The 22201-nt window shown below is 39.5% G+C and overlaps 3 protein-coding genes across 6 annotated transcripts; 2 read left to right on the top strand and 1 right to left on the bottom strand.

Moving 5' to 3' along the window:
- Positions 1–353: 353 nt before the first annotated feature.
- Positions 354–4732, top strand: RB195_007656 (uncharacterized protein; the record flags this gene model as incomplete). Of its 2 annotated transcripts, XM_064181403.1 has the most annotated exons (12): positions 354–412; positions 1030–1103; positions 1193–1260; positions 1351–1469; positions 2110–2177; positions 2237–2310; positions 2377–2432; positions 2579–2660; positions 2941–3094; positions 4039–4166; positions 4395–4512; positions 4653–4732. In XM_064181403.1, the coding sequence occupies 12 exons, from the start codon at positions 354–356 to the stop codon at positions 4730–4732; spliced, it is 1080 nt and encodes a 359-aa protein (XP_064038194.1). The 2 variants fall into 2 exon arrangements, with proteins under 2 accessions (XP_064038194.1, XP_013297560.2); XM_013442106.2 differs by lacking the exon at positions 354–412 and having other exon boundaries at positions 1043–1103.
- A 761-nt stretch (positions 4733–5493) lies between these two features.
- RB195_007657 (uncharacterized protein) lies at positions 5494–6243 on the bottom strand (the record flags this gene model as incomplete). Its single annotated transcript, XM_064181404.1, has 1 exon — positions 5494–6243. The coding sequence occupies one exon, from the start codon at positions 6241–6243 to the stop codon at positions 5494–5496; it is 750 nt and encodes a 249-aa protein (XP_064038195.1).
- A 1690-nt stretch (positions 6244–7933) lies between these two features.
- On the top strand, positions 7934–22077 carry RB195_007658 (uncharacterized protein; the record flags this gene model as incomplete). Of its 3 annotated transcripts, XM_064181406.1 has the most annotated exons (14): positions 7934–8018; positions 8210–8337; positions 8572–8689; positions 9477–9551; positions 13274–13341; positions 13448–13593; positions 15003–15070; positions 16924–16997; positions 17065–17117; positions 17870–17951; positions 19445–19598; positions 20742–20869; positions 21814–21931; positions 22001–22077. In XM_064181406.1, 14 exons carry the CDS (start codon positions 7934–7936, stop codon positions 22075–22077), a joined length of 1374 nt encoding a protein of 457 aa, XP_064038196.1. The 3 variants fall into 3 exon arrangements, with proteins under 3 accessions (XP_064038196.1, XP_064038197.1, XP_013297558.2); XM_013442104.2 differs by lacking the exons at positions 7934–8018; positions 8210–8337; positions 8572–8689 and having other exon boundaries at positions 9482–9551; XM_064181405.1 differs by lacking the exons at positions 9477–9551; positions 13274–13341; positions 13448–13593; ... (6 more) ...; positions 21814–21931; positions 22001–22077 and adding an exon at positions 8825–8904.
- Between the last annotated feature and the right edge of the window lie 124 nt (positions 22078–22201).

The following is a 22201-nucleotide window of genomic DNA, read 5'->3' on the forward strand; positions in this document are numbered from 1 at the left end:
CTTCTCCAATTGCTTCAGCTTGTCCTTTCAGCCAGCTGAACGTAGGAATCCTTTCAAACTTTAGTCTATAACTAGATTTCAAACTATTCGATTTGGTTTTAGTGTGCGCTCTTATTTGATCCCGTCATTCGCTCAGCTTTTCAAAGGCATTGAACAAAAACACAACGAATAAAAGCAAAATAAGATATTGGATGTCAATTATCTAGATTATTAATAAAACACTTCTATTGGAAAATATGCGTAATTAAGAAGTTTTGGTGACTATAGTACTCTCTTTCTGAGATTTTTCGAGACATCCGGCGACTTCAGAATTCTGAACCTCGACTTTCACGTTTTTACTTCAGCTCAATTCCATGCAGACGCGAACCGAGAGAGGAAATGTGAGAAACCAGGGATTCTCTGCAAATGTCAGGTTTCTATTCTGATGTCAGAGACTGAGCTAACGTACCTTTCGAAAGCGGCACTGTTTTCCGTCTTTTCCAACAATTTGCAATAGCGGCAGAGTACGGGGAACAGTCGTTTTTTCATCTAAGACGTTCGTTTTTCTACGTTCGCACGTACGTGACACTACTCCCTCAGTCTCGTCTATTGAAACTAACGTGATAACATCCAAAGAAAATAACTCTTTTTTTATTTTTCTAACATAATATCTTGTCTTATTCTTACTTCTCATATTTGAAATAAATGGAATATTTGTGGAATTTCTGACTCCGACTGATTAAAAACAATACTGCAGATCCATAAACGTGACGACTGTTATCTTTTGTCTGAAAAAAGTGTACGTCAAATGATGAAACATTGATAAGAAATAAAGGCATTCGTTAAATACCTTCCTTGTATGCTTAAGATTATGCACAGTTGCGCCAAAGCGAGTAGAAACCTCTTTAATTCTCTCCAATCAAGTTCCACTCTAATCATCAGCGCATGTGAATTCGTCTTCTCATCATCTTTGGAGCTAAATGAGAATCAGTAACCATCTACTTAATTCTATTTTGAATCCTTAAATTACTTTAAAATTTGTTGATGCAGGATATTAATAACTATGCTTATAACCCTCGCCCTATTCGCTTTCACAGTGGCTCTCGCTAATGAAGGAGAAAATGGTCAGTGTTTCGGCCTTCTTTACTCAATGCATACACGACGCAAGCATTAATGCTGAAGAGGTGGAATTAAACGAAATACTGGATTACAGTGGATCCGGCAACGTTGACAGGTCATGCTCTCGCTGATTATCTCAGAAAGCACCAAACATTTTTCAAGGTACGGATATCGAACTACTTTTGTACAGATTAATTTCTAGCGATTTTGACGTTCCAGTTATTGAATGAGGGCAGTTTCCTGGCGCTTTAGGTGAAAGAATCGCCAGAAGCCGACTTGCGTATGAAGTTTGTAATGGATTCAAGGTTTATGACTATTCCCAGTGATAAAGACCGGAAAGAAGTTGAACTGGATGAAGAGCCACCTGAGAGGTAATTTCTTTTGTGAGCATAAAAACTCGGATCGTACATCAAAACACTCTTTCTTAGCATGTTTTCGAAGCCCTCAACAAAAATTTGGGATTGTGGTGCTGGATCAGGAAGCGCAGCACACTCACACAACGTATTAGAAAGAACAAATTGGGGACAGCTGTATGTGAAAAAGAACACATAAAAATGGATGACAAGAGCAATCACCTGCGATCGAGCCAGAGAGTTTGATCCATACCACTGAGCAGCAGCAATGGTTATGCTTGTTCGAAGCTCAGAGATAAAGGATAAAGGATAAAGTCACTGGCGTATCAATCCACTTGGGATGCGCCAACGCGTTTTACTGGAATTCGTAATCGATGAGGTTTTGGAACGCGTGTTGGCCTATACAATGACTTGCGGGGGCCAGCCGATGATCAAGTCAGTGTTTTTATCCTCTCAGACAAGTCTGGTACCAATTTATCGACCCCGAAGGGATGAAATACTTGGTTTGCACTAGGGCGGTTTCGAACCCTCGACCGTGTGGCTACAACGGACCTCTAACCGACTGCACCACACCCGCCCGTGCTCAGAGATAACAGAATAAAAATCCCGGCAGATACCGTGTACGTGCATCCCATCCTATGTGAGCATTTTGATTCAGATTTGACGCAAGAGACAAATGGCCAGATTGCGTATCAATTGGCACCATCCGGGACCAGTCATTTTGCGGTATTCTTATTATTTCGCAAAACTTTGGGCCATGTACATTCGAAAGTAGTCCCATTTAGGTTCCTGCTGGGCTGTTTCAGCCGCCGAAGTAATGAGTGATCGTCTATGTATACAGTCTGGTGGCAGAATAAAGGTTATTCCATGTTGCATTCTTTTTCTCAGGAATTATTGAGAAATCCTTAAATTAAGTATATTTTAGCTAGAGCTTTCCGACACAGATATTCTCGCGTGCTGCGGATTCCAGTGTGGATCTGGGTAAGATGAGACAATGATTAATGACTAAAAACTTTATTAATGACTAAAAAGACTTGAAAAATCTCCTTTTCTTAAGAACTGCTCGAGTACGTGGTGTGTTTAGTTCGTGGAAAATAAATTGGGTTATGTTTGCTGTCAATTCTTAGGTGTGAAGGAGGTTACCCTCTTCAAGCGTGGCGTTACGTTATGGAGAAAGGAGTTTGCACTGGAGGGAGATATAGACAGAAGGTGATGGTTCTGAACATTTTTTTGTTCACTATTCTATTGTCTTATGAGGATCAAATGCTCTAAATAGTTGATTTTCGACCAGAACATGCTGAATCGGATAGAGGAAATGTCGCAAAAAAAACAAGGGGTATAGGCCATTTCAACGCAGGTTGCTTTGTGTGAAATGTTGTTTGGAGGTCACCGAGTTCAGCGAGTAGATCAGAGAACGTGGCGGAAATCAAATGTTACTTTCTTATACTTTTAGAGAGTGACTATTGCATTCTACGTCTTATGCATTAAGGGTGTTTGTAAGCCATACTCTTTCCATCCATGTGGGTTCAAACCTGGTCAGACATATTACGGCGATTGCCCAAGAAAGACCTGGGAAACACCAAAATGTGATAAGTTTTGTAGACGCGGATATGTGACGCCTTATGAGAAGGACAAATATTACGGTAAGCTTAGACTTATTATGAAAATAAAATACAAAATATTAGGCTGATAATAATATTTTCGAAAGGTTTTTTTTTGAAGAGTCCAGATGTTTTGGTTCTTCATCGATACCTAAGATGTTTCATGCGATGATTGCGATAGAACATTCTCAACATCAACAACACAAGTTTCTCTGCTAGACGTATATTTAGGCAGGTACTTCCTCAGCCCTGAGAACGATGTCAATTTCACAAAAGCAGCTTCGACTTATAATCTTCAATAAACGGCCCACATCAGTGGAGACGACCGCAGCAGGAAAGAGATCTGGGTGAAGTCAATTAACAAACATCGGCGCCTTCAGACACTAAAAGCGGTTATTAAAACGTGTTTATTCGGTGAATACCTCTTACCTTTACCTCGATACATCCGAGTATCCATCTGTGTTTGTCTCCTTCTCTACCTGCATCGAAGGAAGTTTCTGGAAGGCCTGATCACAAGGGATAAAAGTGAGGTACCCACCGAGCGTCCGCAGGTTAAAGGGAAGTGCTGTACTACGAGTTGCTCTTGCAAGGAGCCACGGTCACCGCTGTCATTTACGTACTCTATTCCTCTATTCTGACATACCCCTTCTGATTACCACTTATTTCGCCCTCTTAGGTTTTTCTGGTTGTGAAAACTTTCACCACGTTCAATGGCTCTGATCGGACAATCGCCAACTTCTTCGACATACAGCCTCTCCGTTTATGAGAGAAGGGGATCGCTGATCTACACATTAGGTGGAGAACTGACCTGACTAACAATGGCGATTATATGGTTGATTAATTTCTACTGTATGCCGTTCAAAAAAATTCAAACATAATCGCAATACTGACAAGACTTTCTTATCAGTCTAATATAATACGACAGTTGTAAGGGAAATGTGGTAGGAGCAGTCCACATCCAGGACTTTACTCGCACATTGTTTCAGCCATCTCGGCATATGTGCTTCCGAACGATGAAAAGGTTATTCGAAGGGAAATAATGAAGAATGGGCCTGTGCAAGCAGCATATTTCACATACGAAGACTTCAAACTTTATGATGGTGGAATTTATGTTGTGAGATCTTCATCGTCGTCAATTTTTTTTCATGAAAAGTAGTTCAAATAGTACAATGATGACCAGGTATAAAATCACTGAACGATTATAACCTGAAAAATTTGTTGTTGTTTAGCTGTAAAAGAGAGAATAGGAAGCTGCGAAAAGCTAATTTTGGAAAAGAGCGGCTGTACGGTAGTCTCATCTTCGTATAAGCTAGCATATGTTTACTTTCTCGAAATATTTAAGCAAAAAGCCGGAAAAAGAACTGGTGGACACGCAGTGAAAATCATTGGATGGGGAGAGGAGAAAGGAGTAAAGTACTGGCTCATAGCTAATTCGTGGAACGTCCTGTGGGGAGAAGAAGGTCAGTTTTTTTTCTGCTGAAACACTGGATCATGATTCATCTGTTAAAACCATTTGCAGTAACTAGCCAGTGAGGACTACCGTTTTTTTTTATTTTCTATTTTTGCACTCTTAATCTCTAAGTTATTGTTTGCTTCTCAGGTTACTTCCGTATGATTCGAGGCACCAACAACTGCAGTTTGGAGGAGATGATCTATGCGGGCATGATGAAAGTGGACTGAAAAACGACGTTCAAAAAACGAACACATTGAGAGCAATCGATCATTTAAAATCAATAAATCAATTGGCATCTGCTATGCTATCCGACTATCGTTCCATTCCTACCTCACGAAATTGAAAAACTGAGAGTCGAGAAGAATATCCAAACAGAGACAACTATGCTGAACCGTGATGTGTTGGCGGAAGGCATTCCTCACTCGTTAACCGTCAACGAAGTTCCGAAAATCACAAAGAACAACATAAGACATCAAAGTTATAATTTTAGCTGGAAAAAACAGAAATTCTTGTTGAACTGAAAGTCAAGAGATGAGGGCAGCACCGAAGAAGTTTCTTGCAGATTTTATGAAACTTACTTACTTAGATACTTAGATGGCCCGTCTTCACTGAAGGTGTGGGTCGCAGCATCTTCCACTCGTTTCTCTCCCTCGCCATTGTCATCGAAAATGTTCTCAAGTTTCGTGAGCGAACTTGACAAGGATCCTTGAGACGTATCCAGTTGAGCTCTCAGTTAGTCCATCCGTGTAGCGAACACATCACCCTGTCTCATCCTCTGGGTCGCGAAGACGGGATATTGATCTTAAGTCGGAGCTGCGAAGCACGGATATGTAGATCTTGTATGCACCGGCCAAACCTCAGAAGACATCTCTCAAGGGCTCTGTGGGTATTGAATAGTTTTCTGGACGTAGTAGCGGTGTCTCCGCTACGTAGAACGGTGCTAGAAGAACTGTCGAGTCAGGCAGATGGGCACGGAGATCTTGGTCCGTCAGTTGGTCCCTGGCTTCCCCATGCGTGCGAATGCTGCCCACGCTGCTCTCGTCATTCTATTCGGTTCTTCCTTCAGCTTGTTTTCCATATTCATGGAACGTCCGAGATATACGTACGACAAAGTTTCCACGATTTGGGAGCCTTCAAGTTGTATTCCTTCATCGCCGCAATAGGCGTTCTTCATGGTCTCTGTTTCCTTTCTGTTTATTCGCAGTCCTATTCTCTTTCCTGCTTCGTCCAGTTCCTTGACCATCGTATCTGCTTCATTGGTACTGCTCGAAACGAGAGCGATGTCGTCAGCAAAACGAAGGTTGGAAAGGAATCTTCCATCAACACGTATGTCCTTTCTTCCCACAAAAGTGATTTCGTTATCCATTGCAGTACAGTCGTGAACATCTTCGACGATATAGTATCGCCTTTGTAGTATATAGTTATAGTATCGCACCCCCTTTCCAATGGATATGGTGAGGGGGCGGTAGAAAAGTTGTGTCGTGGTGGTGCATTGATCATAGCAATTGGCTGATGTCCTCATATACGACGCGTCCACACCTTGATCGATCAGCGCTGACAGTACTGCATTCGTTTCTATGCTGTTGAAGGCTTTCTCACGGTCGACGAAGGTTAGAAAAAAGGGCAGGCGGCATTTATGGCAAATCTCTATGATCCTCAACACGGTCTGGATGTGGTCAAAGTAGCCGAAACCCTGACGGAATTCAGCTTGCTCTTGAGACTGGGCTTCATTCAGCATCCTAAATATGCGTCCTAGTTAGAATTGCAGCTCAAAAATTGTTTTTATAAAATCTGCACCTGCAAGAAAACCGTTTTTTGTGGGATGTTCTTGTCTTTTAATTTTGAAGCTCAAAAGAATTGTCTGTTTTTTGCAGTTGAAATTACAAATTACGAGGCGGACGTGGTGCAGTCGGTTAGAGGTCCGTTGTGACTACACGGACGATGGTTCAAAACCGCCCTAGTGTGGTCGACAAATTGGCACCAGACCTGTCTGGAGGATAAAAGCACTGACGTGATTATCGGCTGCCCCCTGCAAATCATTGTATAGACTAAAACGCGTTCCAAAATTCCAACGATTAGGTATTGCAGTAAAAACGTGTTGGCGCATCCCGAGTGAAGTGATATGCTAGTGACTTTATCTTTTAACCTTTAAAATTACAAATTCATTGCGGTACATTATCAATTGTGATTTTTGTAATTTCGCAGATACCTAGGTCTGTTAACAAATGAACTGTTCCTTTCAACACATCACTGAAGGGAACGGTTCCCGTCCTACGAAATATTTCGATTTTCCCCTAATATTCTCAGCTGGGGTCAGTCTTGACATTGTAAGAATGAAATCTTTTCATGTGATTTTACCACAAACTTATTTTTGCGAGTACAATGGTAGAAGTGGTAGTTGGAGCCCTGTTTCGAGTATTCGAAAAACGCATATCTGTACAGATTTACGAATTTCTCCACTGTTTCCTTGTTTATTGCATTCTAACAGCAAGGCGATCTCTGGAAAATTCGTTTAAATATCAAGCGGATAGGAGGAAGAGAAGTAATGAATAGCGTTGAATTGAAAAAAAAAATTGTGTTAATCAAGTTTTCATCACGAACTCCATCAGCATCCATGGAAGGTTATTATCATCAATGAATGTAAGCCCAGCAAATAGCACAGGTCACACACTTAACTATGTGTTACCCCGCTGATTACTCCGTTCGAAAAGAATATAATAACTACAGAGAAGAATGTAATTGCAGAGCAATAATCTTCAAGATAGTTTTTTTTTTTTATCTTGGAAAGAAAAATTCCTATAATGAATGAGGACTTTGCCTACTTATGCAGCTGGTGATCTCTTACATTTGATTAACTTAGTGTCTTCGGTCATTTCCACAATACTGTATACTTACTGCCGACGATAGTAGTGTAGGCAATAACTGTTTTTTTTTTAAACGCAAATTTCAATTTTCTACGTTTGTAGGTAGGCGTAATAACTGCTTTCTCTTCCTTTCTCTTCAGATCAAACTAATCATCTCAAAGGAAAAAATATTTTCCTTATCTGTTTACCATAAAGACCAACTTTTCTATCGAAAAAATTTTCCTGAAATTTGTGACCTCGGCTGATTGACTGCAGATCTACTAACGATGGCGAATGCTATCGTTGGTTTTCAAAAAAACATAGACGTCAATTGATGAAACGTTGATAACAAGTGAGAGCAGACGTATTTCTCAAATTGCTTCAGCTTCTCCTTTCAGCCAGATGAACGTAGGAATTCTTTCAAACTTTGGTCCATAACTAGATTTCAAACTCTTCGATTGGTTTTTGTGTGCGCTATTATTTGAACCAGTCATTCGCCCAGCTTTTCAGAAGAACAAAAACACAACGAATAAAAGCAAAATAAGACATTGGATGTCGATTATCTAGATAATAAAACCACGTTCAATGGCACTGATCGGACAATCGCCAACTTCTTCGACATACAGCCTCTCCGTTTATGAGAGAAGGGGATCGCTGATCTACACATTAGGTGGAGGACTGACCTGACTAACAATGGCGATTATATGGTTGATTAATTTCTACTGTATGCCGTTCAAAAAAATTCAAACATAATCGCAATACTGACAAGACTTTCTTATCAGTCTAATATAATACGACAGTTGTAAGGGAAATGTGGTAGGAGCAGTCCACATCCAGGACTTTACTCGCACATTGTTTCAGCCATCTCGGCATATGTGCTTCCGAACGATGAAAAGGCTATTCGAAGGGAAATAATGAAGAATGGGCCTGTGCAAGCAGCATATTTCACATACGAAGACTTCAAACTTTATGATGGTGGAATTTATGTTGTGAGATCTTCATCGTCGTCAATTTTTTTCATGAAAAGCACTTCAAATAGTCCAATGAAGATCAGGTATAAAATCACTGAACGATTCTAACTTGAAAAATTAGTTGCTGTTCAGCTGTAAAAGAGAGAAATCTCAATAGGAAGTTACGAAAAGCTATACTTGGAAAAGAGCGGCTGTACGGTAGTCTCGTCTTCGTATAGGCTAGTATATGTTTATTTTCTTGAAATATCTAAGCAAAAAGCCGGAAGTGGAACTGGTGGACACGCAGTGAAAATCATTGGATGGGGAGAGGATAAAGGAGTGAAGTACTGGCTCAATGCTAATTCGTGGAACGTCAACTGGGCAGCGCAAGGTCAGTTCTTCTTTTCTTTGCTGAAACATTCAATCATTATTTTCCCATAAAAACTCATATGGAGTAGCTAACGGATGAAGGCCACCAATTCTTCTGTTCTCGCTCCCTATCCCCAAATTATTGGTCGTTCTTCAGGTTACTTCCGTATGATTCGGGGCATCAACAATTGCAGTTTGGAGGAGATGGTCTATGCTGGCATGATGAAAGTTGACTGAAATGACGTTACAAACTGAGTGCAGCTGCTTCTTCAAAATCAATGAACACATTTTTTTCTCATTTTCTAAACTATCTAACTATATGGCCTGTTTGCCTGATCCCATCCACCCTCTAATTGAAAAATTGAGCGTCAAATAGAGGAAACTAATGATAAGTACCTTGAAGTTTAGAACTTGTTGTCCCCTTCATTATCCTTTATGACTTTTTTCTATTCACCAAGTTGTGACAGTCATCAATAGCCGTCTTGTGTGGAGTGACGTATGTCAACTGATTTGTTTATCACAATACTATTATCTCCCTCTCCCTGAATATAAGTGATGAGAATTTCAAAAACGCCATTTATCGTTCTTCCATTTGTCCATAAACAGGACTGTGCAGATTTTTCCTGCTTAAGAATATCCAACATTCTGTTATTCAAAGTAAGCATAGGCTAGAAAGTTGTATTGTATTTCAAGAAGCTCAACTCATGCAGTGTCTGATAGCATGATTTTGGGATGGCATTTTCCCAGCTTGTTTACTAATGTGCTTTTCAGTTACGTCTTCTGAATAAAGAAAAGATATCAAATTCTAGTGTTCATGACGCTGATAATTTTTTCATTACTTGTCTTAACAGCAGCAGCTAAAGAACAGAAGTCTGTGGGTCCACGTAAGTTTCTTTCTCTTTTTTTCGTTTCAAAAGGATAAAATTAAAATTGTCCATGAGAAATGTATCACGCAGTGCTTGTGCTGGAGCTACGTTTCGTTGTTGAAGTATGTTAAGTACAACATTACATCCAGTATTCCACAACGACGGCTTGTATTTCTAAAGCGAAGGAAAATCTAGGAACAGGAACTATTTGTGGGGAAATGCTACTTGCCTACATTGAATGACTCAAAATTTTCTACATAAGAGACATCATCTACAAAATTTCTGCTCTCGATTCTTCTGTGATTTCCATGAAGTCTTGTAATCACATCTCCACTGGTTCACAGACAATGTACTTGTTCAAGCACATGGTGGGTGATTACTTTTCTGAGCCTCTTCAGAGGCAAAGAAAACGCGAAATTTTTCACCACAGGGGAGATCACAAACATCAGCTGCAAATCATTGACAATTACTTGGTTGATACTACGAGATGTTTGAGGAAGCAAACCTTACAACTTTAAATTTTACTTAAGAAGAACTGAAGAGCTTAAACTTTTCTTTTTTCTCTTCCTTTTTTGACCAAAATATGTCAGTTTTTGGAGTCTTTGCATTAAGAAACAACTAATTTTGGTGAATCGTTATCAATTGCACGAAAGCAATTTCCTATTGTAGAGGCCGATGTCTGAAAAAAAAAAACTCCCTGAACCGATGCTAAGACTGCTAAAAAAAATGCCGAAAGAATTTCAGGTCGGAATAGTTTTGTACTCTTTCCATTTCCAAATTCTTTGGTGTTATTTGAAATGATAACAAGATTAAGTTTACCAAAAGTCACAAACGCTACACAGCGAGGATTTCTGCGATGGTAGTCTCATTTTATAAAGGAAAAACAGCTTTTTAAATTAGCAAGCGAACAAACATAGTGCTAATATAGAATCAAAGTACAGGAGTCTCCAAGTCCTCTCTTCTTGAGACCTCATCAGGAATTTGGAAATGAATAACAAGAATTTATGTGTTCTTGTTATGTCAACGAGGTTTTGCTGGAACGTTATTATTGGCCTAACTTCGTCCCCATCAAAATCTGGGAGCGGTTCGAGGTCTTTGAGGCTATGCATATTTCATCAAACTTCTCCTCCCTCCTTGCCAAGTCTCGATGTTGTTCGAAGTACACCCAAAAGAAAAACAAACTGACCAGTCTCACCGACTAGCGTGACTGGCGTACCAGCGTGTTCTTACTGGCTGTCATCTAAGGCGAATTGGATCTATGCATTATGTAGTATCTTTATGTACTGGTGTTTCGATAGTTTTAAGGAGATGCATATGGGACAATCTCATAGTCCACAAAGTGTTACGGAGAGCAAAAAGTCTGTCGTAATTGATAAGGACTCATTTGTGTTATTCATGGATGGATTCCTGATGAATATTCGGAATACTTTAAAGGCCCTTTTGGCGGATACTTCTTTATCGTGACCTAATATCGTACACTTTATTTCAAACACATTTCCATAATGTTTCTCATTTTTGTGCCGCTCTATTGGTTTCATCTTGTTTCCACCCCTTTCACCACAGAAATGCTCTTTGATTCCCAGCCTCAGCATCCTTCCAGTTTCTCCCATATAATTGGCGTTGCATGTCAGGGATCCTATCCAATAGATTACTCCGATATTCGTACATACTCCAGCTTTACCGAATGGACAAACAACGCAAAACTCACACCAAATTGCCTATCGCAGAGTCTATTGCAAGTCAAGTCAAGTGCAAGTGTCGCTTGATGCTGTTGTTCGGGATGTCCGCTAATACAACATCATCTTGCAACTGTGCTCGCAAAAAAACCCGATTTATAGCAGCAGTTAAGGAGTCAGAGAAGAAAGGGATGAACAAGGGAATTCTTATTTCTCGTGGAGTCCTCGCTGTTTCATTTGTAGTTAGAGATTGGGGGTGACGATTTGTGTAATTGTGGAGCACGATGACACCATTAGGACGCCACAAGAAAGGGAAGCATCATGGAAATGAGTTTTGAAATAGAGTTCGGTATTATAAAGAATTACACAAAAAATATCTGCCAAGAAGGCATCTGAAGTATTGTGGATTTCCGTCAGGAATCCACCCATAAATAACAGAACTGAGTGCTCATCAATTACTAATGAGTAGATCCGCTCGTAACACTTTTTGAGCTAAAAAATTGTCCCACATCCTGTTCCTTAACCCTACCTAAAATCCAGCATTTATTCGAAGCATGTGATATCGGGAAGGTCGTGATCGTCGGAGAGATACTAGACTGCCCGTTTACGAGTCTCCCTTCGATTGTCAGTGATAACGAAGTTGGCTTGAAAGCTTCCGTAGACAGACACTAGAGGTCCACTACTCCTCTGAAGCCTCGGAGATCTTCTGCAGGTGCAGCTAATAGGCCTCCGAGCTGCATCCAGGTTAAACGAAAGAAAATAGCGATGTCGGGACTGGTATCTAACTGGGGATGAGGGTGATAGATGTAAATACGGATTCCAAATACTTCTGGACATTTACTGAGCGGTCGATGGTGCACTTGTACCAGGCATGCGATGATGAGTGCCTTGAAAGAACGGTCTTGATGCAGCCTTTTAAATCCAGATCTGGTAAAAAAGCATGGCTGTTTTCTAGGCAGTGTTCTAAGGTTTGACTGTTGACAAATTGGACACGGCCGAGGTGGGCGCAGGGATCTAGTGAAGTAAAATCTAGTAAAAGTTGGCAGCAGCTCTTCTTGTTCTTCTTTTTCGTTACGATGTGTCTCCATGATCGTCGGCTCTAAGTATCGTCCGCTCTCCTGATCGCTAGTTGTTGTGTCTTGGGGATAGTTGTTCTATCCACGATGTGGAGTGGTGATGGAAGACAGTTGATTAACTGATTTACATTCTACAACGACATCCTTATACAGCTCCAGCAATATATAGAACCCGGCCACATGATTTACAATAATCACATCAATAACCTGTATTGATAACAATCACACACCATCACTAAATGTGCTTATCTCAAATGTTTGTGCCTTTTTTTTCTTATGTCATTGCAAATCCATAAGGATTGTGTTACAATTGCAATTACAAGGTAACACTGATCATGCACGACTGTACTAAAAAGAAAAAGGCCCAATCCCAGGCAGCAAACAAACAATAAAGCCTACAAGAAAGCGTTATCCTAGAACTGCACAACAGTAATAATGCGAAAAAATGTTACAAAACGATTGTAAAAAGGGAAAAAAGGCACTGAATAGCTTGTGGTCATCACTGCCTACCGATTAGTCTCCTCGACCAAACCGAACAAGCAAACGCTGCCACCGAACCAGCAAACGCCGTTACAACCGCCGACACAACACATTCAGACTGTTTCGACTGTTCGTGTAGTAGTTTACACCTTACCGTGTAAGAAAACAACGCGCAACTACAAACATTTAAGCGAGGAAACAACACAATAGTATCGTAGGATCAGAACTGGTTTGCAATGGTATCACCTCGACTCCAACCGCTACCGAAACTGCAGTTTCGTAAGGCGCGCCGCTTCGAGCGCAGCGGATTACGCAAGCGCACCATGCTTCGTGTAGTTTTGACCTTACTATATATGCAGAGAACCAAAGCTCCTGTTCTGACACCGGAAACACGTCTGAGTATCTTTGGCAGATTCTCTCAACTTAACTCACTCTCTCTCCCTCGTAGTGCTTAACTAGAAACAGTGACTTAATGTACAACATCATTATCTAATTATATTTTTTTTAGAAAAGGCTGGAAAGCTCAGAGGTTCAGCCCTCTTCGAATATCTAAAGAAGCATCAAACAATGTTCCAGGTGGGTGAGACTCAAAATTACCTCTCTCAAACCCAAACCCCTTTTTTGGGACAAACATCGTTTGAAGCAACAGCTCATGCAGGAAATTTTTTTTTTCAAAACTCAGGTAGAAGACAACCCAAAAACAAAAGAACGTATGAAGTACTTGATGGATCCGAAATACTTGGTGCCTGCCGACAAGAGAAGTGGAGTAGGCGCCGAACTCGATGAAAGCAGAACAAACATCGAACTCGATGAAGAACCTCCGGATAGGTAATTTTCTGTACAATTTTTTTGTACAACTTTGTTATTTTTTTTTAGCATGTGAGTTGTTGTGAGCATGAAGGTTCAGTTTTTTCGAAATGTACTCAAATTCCCGAAACGATGTATTCGTGATAAAATGCCATTGCAGCACAAAAATTTGTTCACTAAGAACAGGCTGTACGAGCCTCGGATAGTTAATTCAATCCAATTCAAGGGATTTCCTTTTTTTCTCAATATACATCATTGTTTTCTTTCAATAATGCGAGGTCAACAACTGGCATTCCTGAAGCAGTGTGGTGTCATTTCTTTGTATTATGCATTTTACTTTTCACAATAATAATAATAATAATAATAATAATAATAATAATAATAATAATAAGAAGAAGAAGAATAATAAGAATAAGAATATCAGTAACAATAATAGTAACAATAATAGTTATGATATTAATGATACTAATAATAATTCAATAATGCTCCTTTCTGCATAGCTGCCACGAACCTATCGTACGAACCCGAAATTGTAGCTCGCAGAGTTTTGAAGGCGTTTTGGATAAACGCTAAAAGTCCAAAAATGAATAGAAAGGAAGAATACATTGCCGTGACCAACGAGCTGGCTCTGTATCAAGACTTTCGCTGGTTTTGATCTGCGGAGTCATATACGAGTCGCATCCTAATTAGTATTAGCGGGTTAGCGGGGTGATTTTATCACGCGGATTTCCGCTAATATCACGGCAATACGGCTACCTGGGTAACCATAACGTTTTGGACTCTTTTGGTTTCGATTTTGGATGTAGCATCTTAGGGGATGATGACTTGTTCTGGATGAGGCATCGGAGAGGGTATATCACAAATGATCTGACTTTCCAGGCTCTGACGAAGGCGACGACGCCGAAACGTTGGCCGTAATAAAGTTTGTTGACAATCTTGGCTGTGGCTAAGTTGGACTACCGACAAGTAATAATTCAATACTTCAATAATTCTTGACAGCAAAATTTGTGAAGAAGATTACTCGAAAGTACAGCGCAACGATGCGCGGAAAACCCTTTGTCTCCACTGTGAAAGTCCTTGGAATTACTCAATGATGCACACTGCACTGCTGTCCACATGTTTTTTAATAGCAATTTCTACCACAAACACGATTTGTTTGTCAGTGACTTGAGATTTAGTAACTGCATTTCCATTTCCGTCAAATTACTAAATATATATGCTTATCTACATTTATAATATATAAGCTATATCAATCTATATTCATTTAAAATTAATCTCCCGAATTATCCAATTGCACGTATGCATGTGTAGCGTTATGTTCGAGGAACATAATGCTAGCACAAAAAAAAAATTAGTCTAAAACTCAATTCGAAGTTGATGTTTCGAGATTTTCAAAACCTAGTGGAAATGCGGCTAAACTATTGATTTAGGTTTGATGCAAGACAAAAATGGCCTGAATGCTTTACTATTGGATACATCCGAGATCAGTCAAATTGTGGTACGACTTCTGTTAATTCTACTTTTACTCAACAAAGCTTTTATTTGTCAGCTATACGAAAAAAAAAACCAAAACGAAGGTTACACAAGTCCTGAAGTAAAGTTATGCTTGATTTACTTTGATAATTATCGTTAATATTCCGAAGCTCTGGAAGTCTGAGGACGTGGGATTTTCCTTTTTACTGTGAGATCGATCAGTACTCATACAACGGCGAACGGCATAATTGGAGTCGCGTCAAAACGGTCCGACGTTTGACGTAGTCGTTGACTGCGCTGGAACCGCTGAATTCAGCGATTGGGATCGAGATGGTACCCGTAGTACTCTCCTCTGCCGTAGCAAGTGGAGATAGCAACGGTTTCACCCAGACCTGGCTCCACTGCGCAGTTACGATCGCAGCCGACAACGCAACTATATCAGGGTTTAGGGTTTTTTTTTGGCCTTACTATAGTTCTGCTAGAGGGTAGTGCCGGTTCAATTCCAGAGCTACTACTTCTCTTGAAGAGTCTTTCTGGCCCACTCTATCGAGGAAGTCCCATGTGGGACTCGTCGGTCTAAAGCTTAAAAATAACTCCGCTCTGTCAGAGAGATTGTGTACTAGTCACCCGTCTACATATCCGTTTTATTTGAACAATGAATACATGTGAAACTGGTCATTCACTTCAGAACACTGATATACTCGTATACTTATCTACACCGTTAAAGGTAACCTATCACGATTTTGAGGAAATGCGGAACTCACAGAGAAAGCATGGAGCTCAGGTGGTACAGATTCGAGCGTAGAGCTCGGAGCTCAGCGAGGTCACGCTTATCTTTCCTTGATTGTCCTGAAAAAAGGAAGGGGCGTGAAAGACGGTAAGGGAAATAAGAAGGAGGAGGTGTGTTTTAACATAACTCATTGGAACTGAAGCTGTTCCCATGTCATTGTTTATAACGATTAGGGAAAGAGGAATGGAATTACGCTAGGCTCCGCAACGTACTCCGCCCCTTCCCTGTGGTTCCCGCACCACGTCAAAATCGTGATATGCTGACTTTAACCGGAATATCTAAACGCATGTATATTGTGATCCATGGCGCGTATATACTGCATATAATAAAGTATTGGAGGAGAGAACCCAGCTACACTTTTTGTCCTAAGATATTATTAATTATCTCTTTTGAAAAAAATACTACAATGCTCATTTAACTTTATATTGTAATGTTTCAAATAGCTAAGACTGATCGACAAAGTCAAGTCAGTGCAGTGAAGGATTCGAAAAATCTATTGCCAACCAAAAACAGCTATCTTCACTTTAATCGTCCCAACAACGTCGATTTTGATCTTGAAGACCATACGTGTTCTGAACGATCCTTGATTTCTCATAAGGATCAGCTTCAGTAACTAGTCGTAGCGAATCCAACTATACGTCGAAAAACATGAGAGCACAATTCTGTAGCAAACCGTACCAATGTGAATAAATATACGCACCAAAATAAATCTTTGTTATCCTCTGGAGAATTTCATGATCTGAGGATCAATGATTTTCGCGCCATTGCAAAGTTGCTGTTGTTTCATTATCAGTGAATGTGCTACGATGCTATACTTACCTACTATCCATGATTTCGCTCTGTGTTCGAACAATAAACAATCATTCAACGTGAGGATCCTAACAGCAAGCCCCATCAGCAGATAAACAAGACATTCTCATCAAAGCTGCAATGTTCCGTTTACCGTTGAAGGGAAAAAAGAGATATTCAAGGGTTTACGTAAGGTAGAGGTATGTCTTTGGTTCTTCTTTATATATGCCAAATTTTATACCAGTTTATGGTTATTTTTATTTGTTAACTGCACTATAAACAAGAATCTCGGTCTTCAGGTTCATGTTGGGCAGTCTCAGCCGCAGAAACAATGAGCGATCGATTGTGTATACAATCAAAAGGCAGAGTAAAGGTGAATATGTGTAGGTTGGATCGTTTGTGAACATTTAAAAATGAAATTCTTCATTCTATATTTCCAGCGTCATCTTTCCGATACAGATCTTCTTTCGTGTTGTACATCGTGTGGGACGGGGTGAGATTTTGATTTTTTTTTTAAATTACTCTTCTTGTTTTATGTTTTGCTGTTTTGCTGATTTCTATCGATATCAATAATCTTTTGGGTCCTCCTTCGTCTCTTTCCCCAATCCCAATTTTTACTTCAACTGTGAAACTAGTACTAAGACGGTAAAGAAGATACTAAATATCTAGACCCGTACAAAACCTAATTTTATGGGCATAAGCCCATCATTGGAGGCAAATAAATAATTTTCAAAGAGAGCAACCAGGAATCCATGAGGATTACTAAGGATTTGAACAAGATAAGAGATGTAGAAGGCGAGCATGAACTGATCTTACCTAAAAATCCTACTTAATTCCTAATCCTAGCTTAATTTGATTGAGGTCATACGACAAATTAACCTGGTGTTTGCGTTTAAAAGCATTATGACACCACAGCTTACCCTTTTGATACTTTACGTGCATCTTTCTCCTTATTTTATACTTTTTTAGTTTTCTTATACTAGTTAAACCTAAAATAAAGAACTAACGAAGATCTCAGAAAATGTTGTTTTTATGGTGCTGCTTTTAAAAAAAGCGTTACGCTAATTAGGGAGAATTTGAGCAATGTTGGAAAGAAGAATATAAGTAGAAATTCCACATATTTGATTTTACAGACCCTTTCCATATAGTCTGCTCAATTTAGTTAGGATTTAGTTTTGAGAAAATCTACGACATATCTTTATTCTTGTTCAATCTAACGAGAAGTGCCGTTTTGAATTTTTCCAGTTGTGAAGGAGGCTTTCCGCTTGAAGCGTGGAGATATGTAATCATCAACGGGATCTGCACTGGAGGACGATATAGACAGAAGGTAAGAAAAACACCACGTGGTGGTGAATTCTCCAAAATTAATATTGAAAAACAAATTGGCCTAAGTGATTCGCTTCTTATTTTTTCAAAATCAATAGGCAGCAAGTATCAAATTTCCTCATCAAATCCTTCTCCTGCTCTTCTCCAGGAGAGCGCACCGCACACTTTTTTTTTTGAAAGGTTGAGGAGTGCGATTTGCTTTCATTCTTATAAGCCTATTTCTATCATAGATATCTTCTTTCAAAAATTTTATTCCATACTGAATCTTCCTGTTGGTGATTTAAACATAATTGTGACGCCACTTCCAATTAGAAAATAATTTTTCGTCTTTTTTTTTAAGAATGAATGATAGAGGAGGTGATGTCCCTGACTTCGCTACTTCAGGGAAATTCAAAGTCAGTCGGAAGGAGTAGGGTTAAGATGTATAGTGTGTGAAAACGTGCATTCTAGAATTCTCCTATACCCCAAACACTCTCTAAAGGGGAGAGCAAATCGAAATCTAACGCGTCATGTCTTTGTAGTATATCAACCACCCTGTTGGTGCATCGCTTTGACTCCTCCTTGAAAGAGGAGCAGGTCTGCAGAATTTCGCCCCGTTTTACCAGTCGTCAGAGATCACTAGTGAATTCGACTATTCGAGTCTTCGATTTCCTCACAATGTCCAAGTCTTGCGAATATTCGATTTCACGAATTTTTCATAATTCTCAAATTAGTGAAGTACAGTTGCTTCTAAATTCTCCACTTCTTTTTTAATGTTCGAATAAACATTCAAATGTTATTCGACTAGGCAAAAAGCGTCTCGTGGAAGTGCAGTGACTTTTAGTATTTTATGTGCAATGACCTCAAAAGTTGTTTATTGAAAGCCGCCGACCTTTTGAAAAGAATTTTACAATTTCTTTTTCCCATGAAAAATAGCATCGAACGTGTGTGGAATCCTCACTCGGAAGACGTTAGAAAGAAGGATAAAATGTAGCGTTGGTTGTCCGCTTAGGATGCGCCAATGCATTCGACCTCGATTCGGAATCGCTTGTCTGGTCTGTACAATGAGTTGCAAGCGTGAAAGATGTAATAAGTGAATGAAGTGGAAGTCCTTCTTCTTCTAGTCAGGATCTGTACCAATTTAATGAGCCCGGCGGTGTGAAAGTCTTGGTTATCTGGGACGGTTTCGAACCATCGACTGTGAAGCCGAGCGGAACACCCTTCCACTGCTGTTTCCCCGCCTCCGGCCCACTGAAGCCTTTCACCATTTTGAAACATAGAAATTTATAATAAAAATATTGGGAAAACTTTTCTTTTTCAATGTTCCGACTCGATGAAAATGAGTTTCTTTTTTCTCTTCTTTCCAGTGGTACTGAATCGATAAGCCTAGACCGATGACCAATGTTTCATTTATTTATTCTTATACATTTACGGTACCACGGAACTGCTACCAAGATACGGATTATTGTTAGTTAATGATAGGTTGGCGTTTATTATTAAACCATTAATTTTCAGGGTGTTTGCAAACCTTACACTTTCCATCCATGTGATTACCATGAGAATCAAACGTATTATGGCGACTGTCCTGAACATATTTGGCAAACACCAAAATGCGAGAAGAGCTGTCAACGCGGATACCCTGTTCCTTTCAAGAAGGATAAGTACTATGGTAAAGCTTTCTTGTTGTAAAGTAAAGTTTATGCTTTCTTTACATAAAATAATATGAGTACAAATTTCACTTCGTATCTATCATAATCTCGAAGGACATACGGTAAGAAACTGCGGAAGAGCTGTTTAGAGTGACGAAGAGGTGATCTTGAACCATTCTATATCTGTATTTTTCTAAAAATTTTGAGGTAGGAAAAAAGAAATTAATGCTGAAAAACAACCAAATTCGAGAACAGTCGATTTGTCGAGTTTTCTATAAAAATTTTGTTCTAGAATTGTCTGAAAAAGCCTGCTTCATTAGCATGAGACAATTTTGAAGAAAAGCTAAGAAAATCCTTAAAATCATACATAAATTTTCTTAATGTTTACACTTATAAGAAGCAGCACTAACAAATCCTCTAGAACAACTTGCTTTTATTTTCTTAGCTGAACTCAAATATAAAACGATAGAAGGATAGATATACTGACGATAGAAGGAACCGTTTAGGATGATAGTGTGAAAATGAAGTAAAAATTACTTAGCCACAAGCTATGACTATAGCGTACGAAAGTTTCAAGATTATGGTGTAATATGAATTATTGATATGTTCATGCTTTCATCACAGTCATATTTCTATCATTTTTCTTCTGCATCTACATTGCTCTATGATATCTATGTTATCCACTACGTTTTTTTCAGATCAGCTTAATTTTAGATCTAAGTTTTAATCACGACCTCCGCACATTTTGAACCTTCCTGAATGGGATATGCTTAAGATGGAAAACAGGAGGTTTGGGACGGGTAATAAGGTCTGAGAACGTTTTTCGAGGGAGATTATCAAAAATGTTATTTTGTGTCCAAGGTGGTGGACTTTTTTGAACGATCTGATTGATAGGTGTAGCGCAGAGTAGTAGGAGAAAGGCAGGACCGAGCTCAATTCTCAATGTATCCGTGCTACAATTGCATTACTCTTTCACTCTTCATTGGCGAATTCTAGCCCTGCAGTAGATCATGTGTTTTACGATCGATAAAAGATAAAAGATAAAGGATAAAGTGTCCGGCATTGATCAGACCGCTTAGGATGCACCACCGCGCTGGTTTCGATTCACGATCGAAATTTTTGTTTTACAATCGATATTAATTGTAAGTCATTTTTATTTCCAGGACTCTCCGTATATGACGTTCCAAGTGATGAAAAATCCATTCGAAGGGAGATTATGAAATTCGGACCAGTTCAAGCCAGTTACTTTGTTTTTGAGGATTTCCAGTACTACAAAAATGGAATATATGAGGCAAGGAAAATTCATTGTTAGATGCGGGGCTTTCTGCTTGTCAGCGCACGTTTGACGAGAGAGTGTACGGACAAAAAAGGATGCTGACGACGGAAAGAAAGCGAGACTGTGCGGGCTAATGAGTGAACATCAATCTAATAGTTTAGAACTCAACAAAAAAGAGTGAGCCAGAATAAAAATTACAGAAAGCTCCTGTGGACCATAAGCTAGTCAGATTTCGAAATTATTGATTGTTGTCAAATATATGTTATATTATTAATTATTATTACTAATATGTATTATATTAAAGGCATCACCCCACAAATCTGTGGTGGTATGGATTTCCGAGGGCTAAAGACTACAGGAGGTCATAGATTGCAGGAGCAGGTGGGACAACGCTCATTTCTTCGTAATTGCCATAAGAAACGGCCCGGAAGATGCGGCGCGCGTGCAAGGGTGGCGCGCTCCAATAGAACTTCAAGCGTTCCGAGGAGTTGTTTTCTACGACGAGTTCTACTGGAGCGCACCACCCTTGTTTACACTCCTCGTCTTTCGGGCCGTTTTCTACGGAAATTAGGAAGAAATGAGCATTATCTCACCTGTTTCTACAATCTACGACCCCGTATAGTCTTTAGCCATCGGAAATCGATACCATACATGACTCCGTGGGGTGATGCCATTAATTGTTTATTGTGCAGGCATTCTCTCGTTGTACTAGTGCAGACATCCTTCTAGAGGAAAAAATAATTTTATAGCTCGAAAAAAAGCTAAATCAAACGGTATTTATATAAATCGTACAGCCTGAATGAGTAGGATTGGTTGTAAGGATCGATCTGCCTATTATTGATTAGCTGCCATATCTTTTCATTCAAGATTGCTCACGGCAGACTGTGGTTCTGTTTTGAGTGGTTAAAATTCCTTCTTTTTTCATAAGGGAAATTTTCATGAACTTTATGCCATTGCAGCATACGGAGGGGGACTTTGTTGGAGGTCACTCTATAAAGATTATAGGATGGGGTGTGGAGAACGGCACAAACTACTGGCTAATTGCTAACTCCTGGAATACTGACTGGGGAGAGAACGGTAAATTAAATTTCTGCAAGCAAAAATTAACGCACCCAATCACTAGATTTATTTCGTGACTGCTTTCAGGCTATTTCCGCATGGTTCGGGGTAAAAACGATTGTCTGTTGGAGTCAATGGTTTATGCAGGATTGATGATGGTTTAGGCGAAAGTTTAGAACGATACAGTTTTCTTGCTCAAGCGTGTAAAGAATAATATACTAATGCGGATCAATAAATAATTTCTATGTCGTATTTGTTGTATTTTTTCAGTATCAACGTCAACCACAC

The sequence above is a fragment of the Necator americanus genome, chromosome I (genome assembly GCF_031761385.1).
Source record: "Necator americanus strain Aroian chromosome I, whole genome shotgun sequence".
Classification (NCBI taxonomy): Eukaryota; Metazoa; Nematoda; class Chromadorea; order Rhabditida; family Ancylostomatidae; genus Necator; species Necator americanus.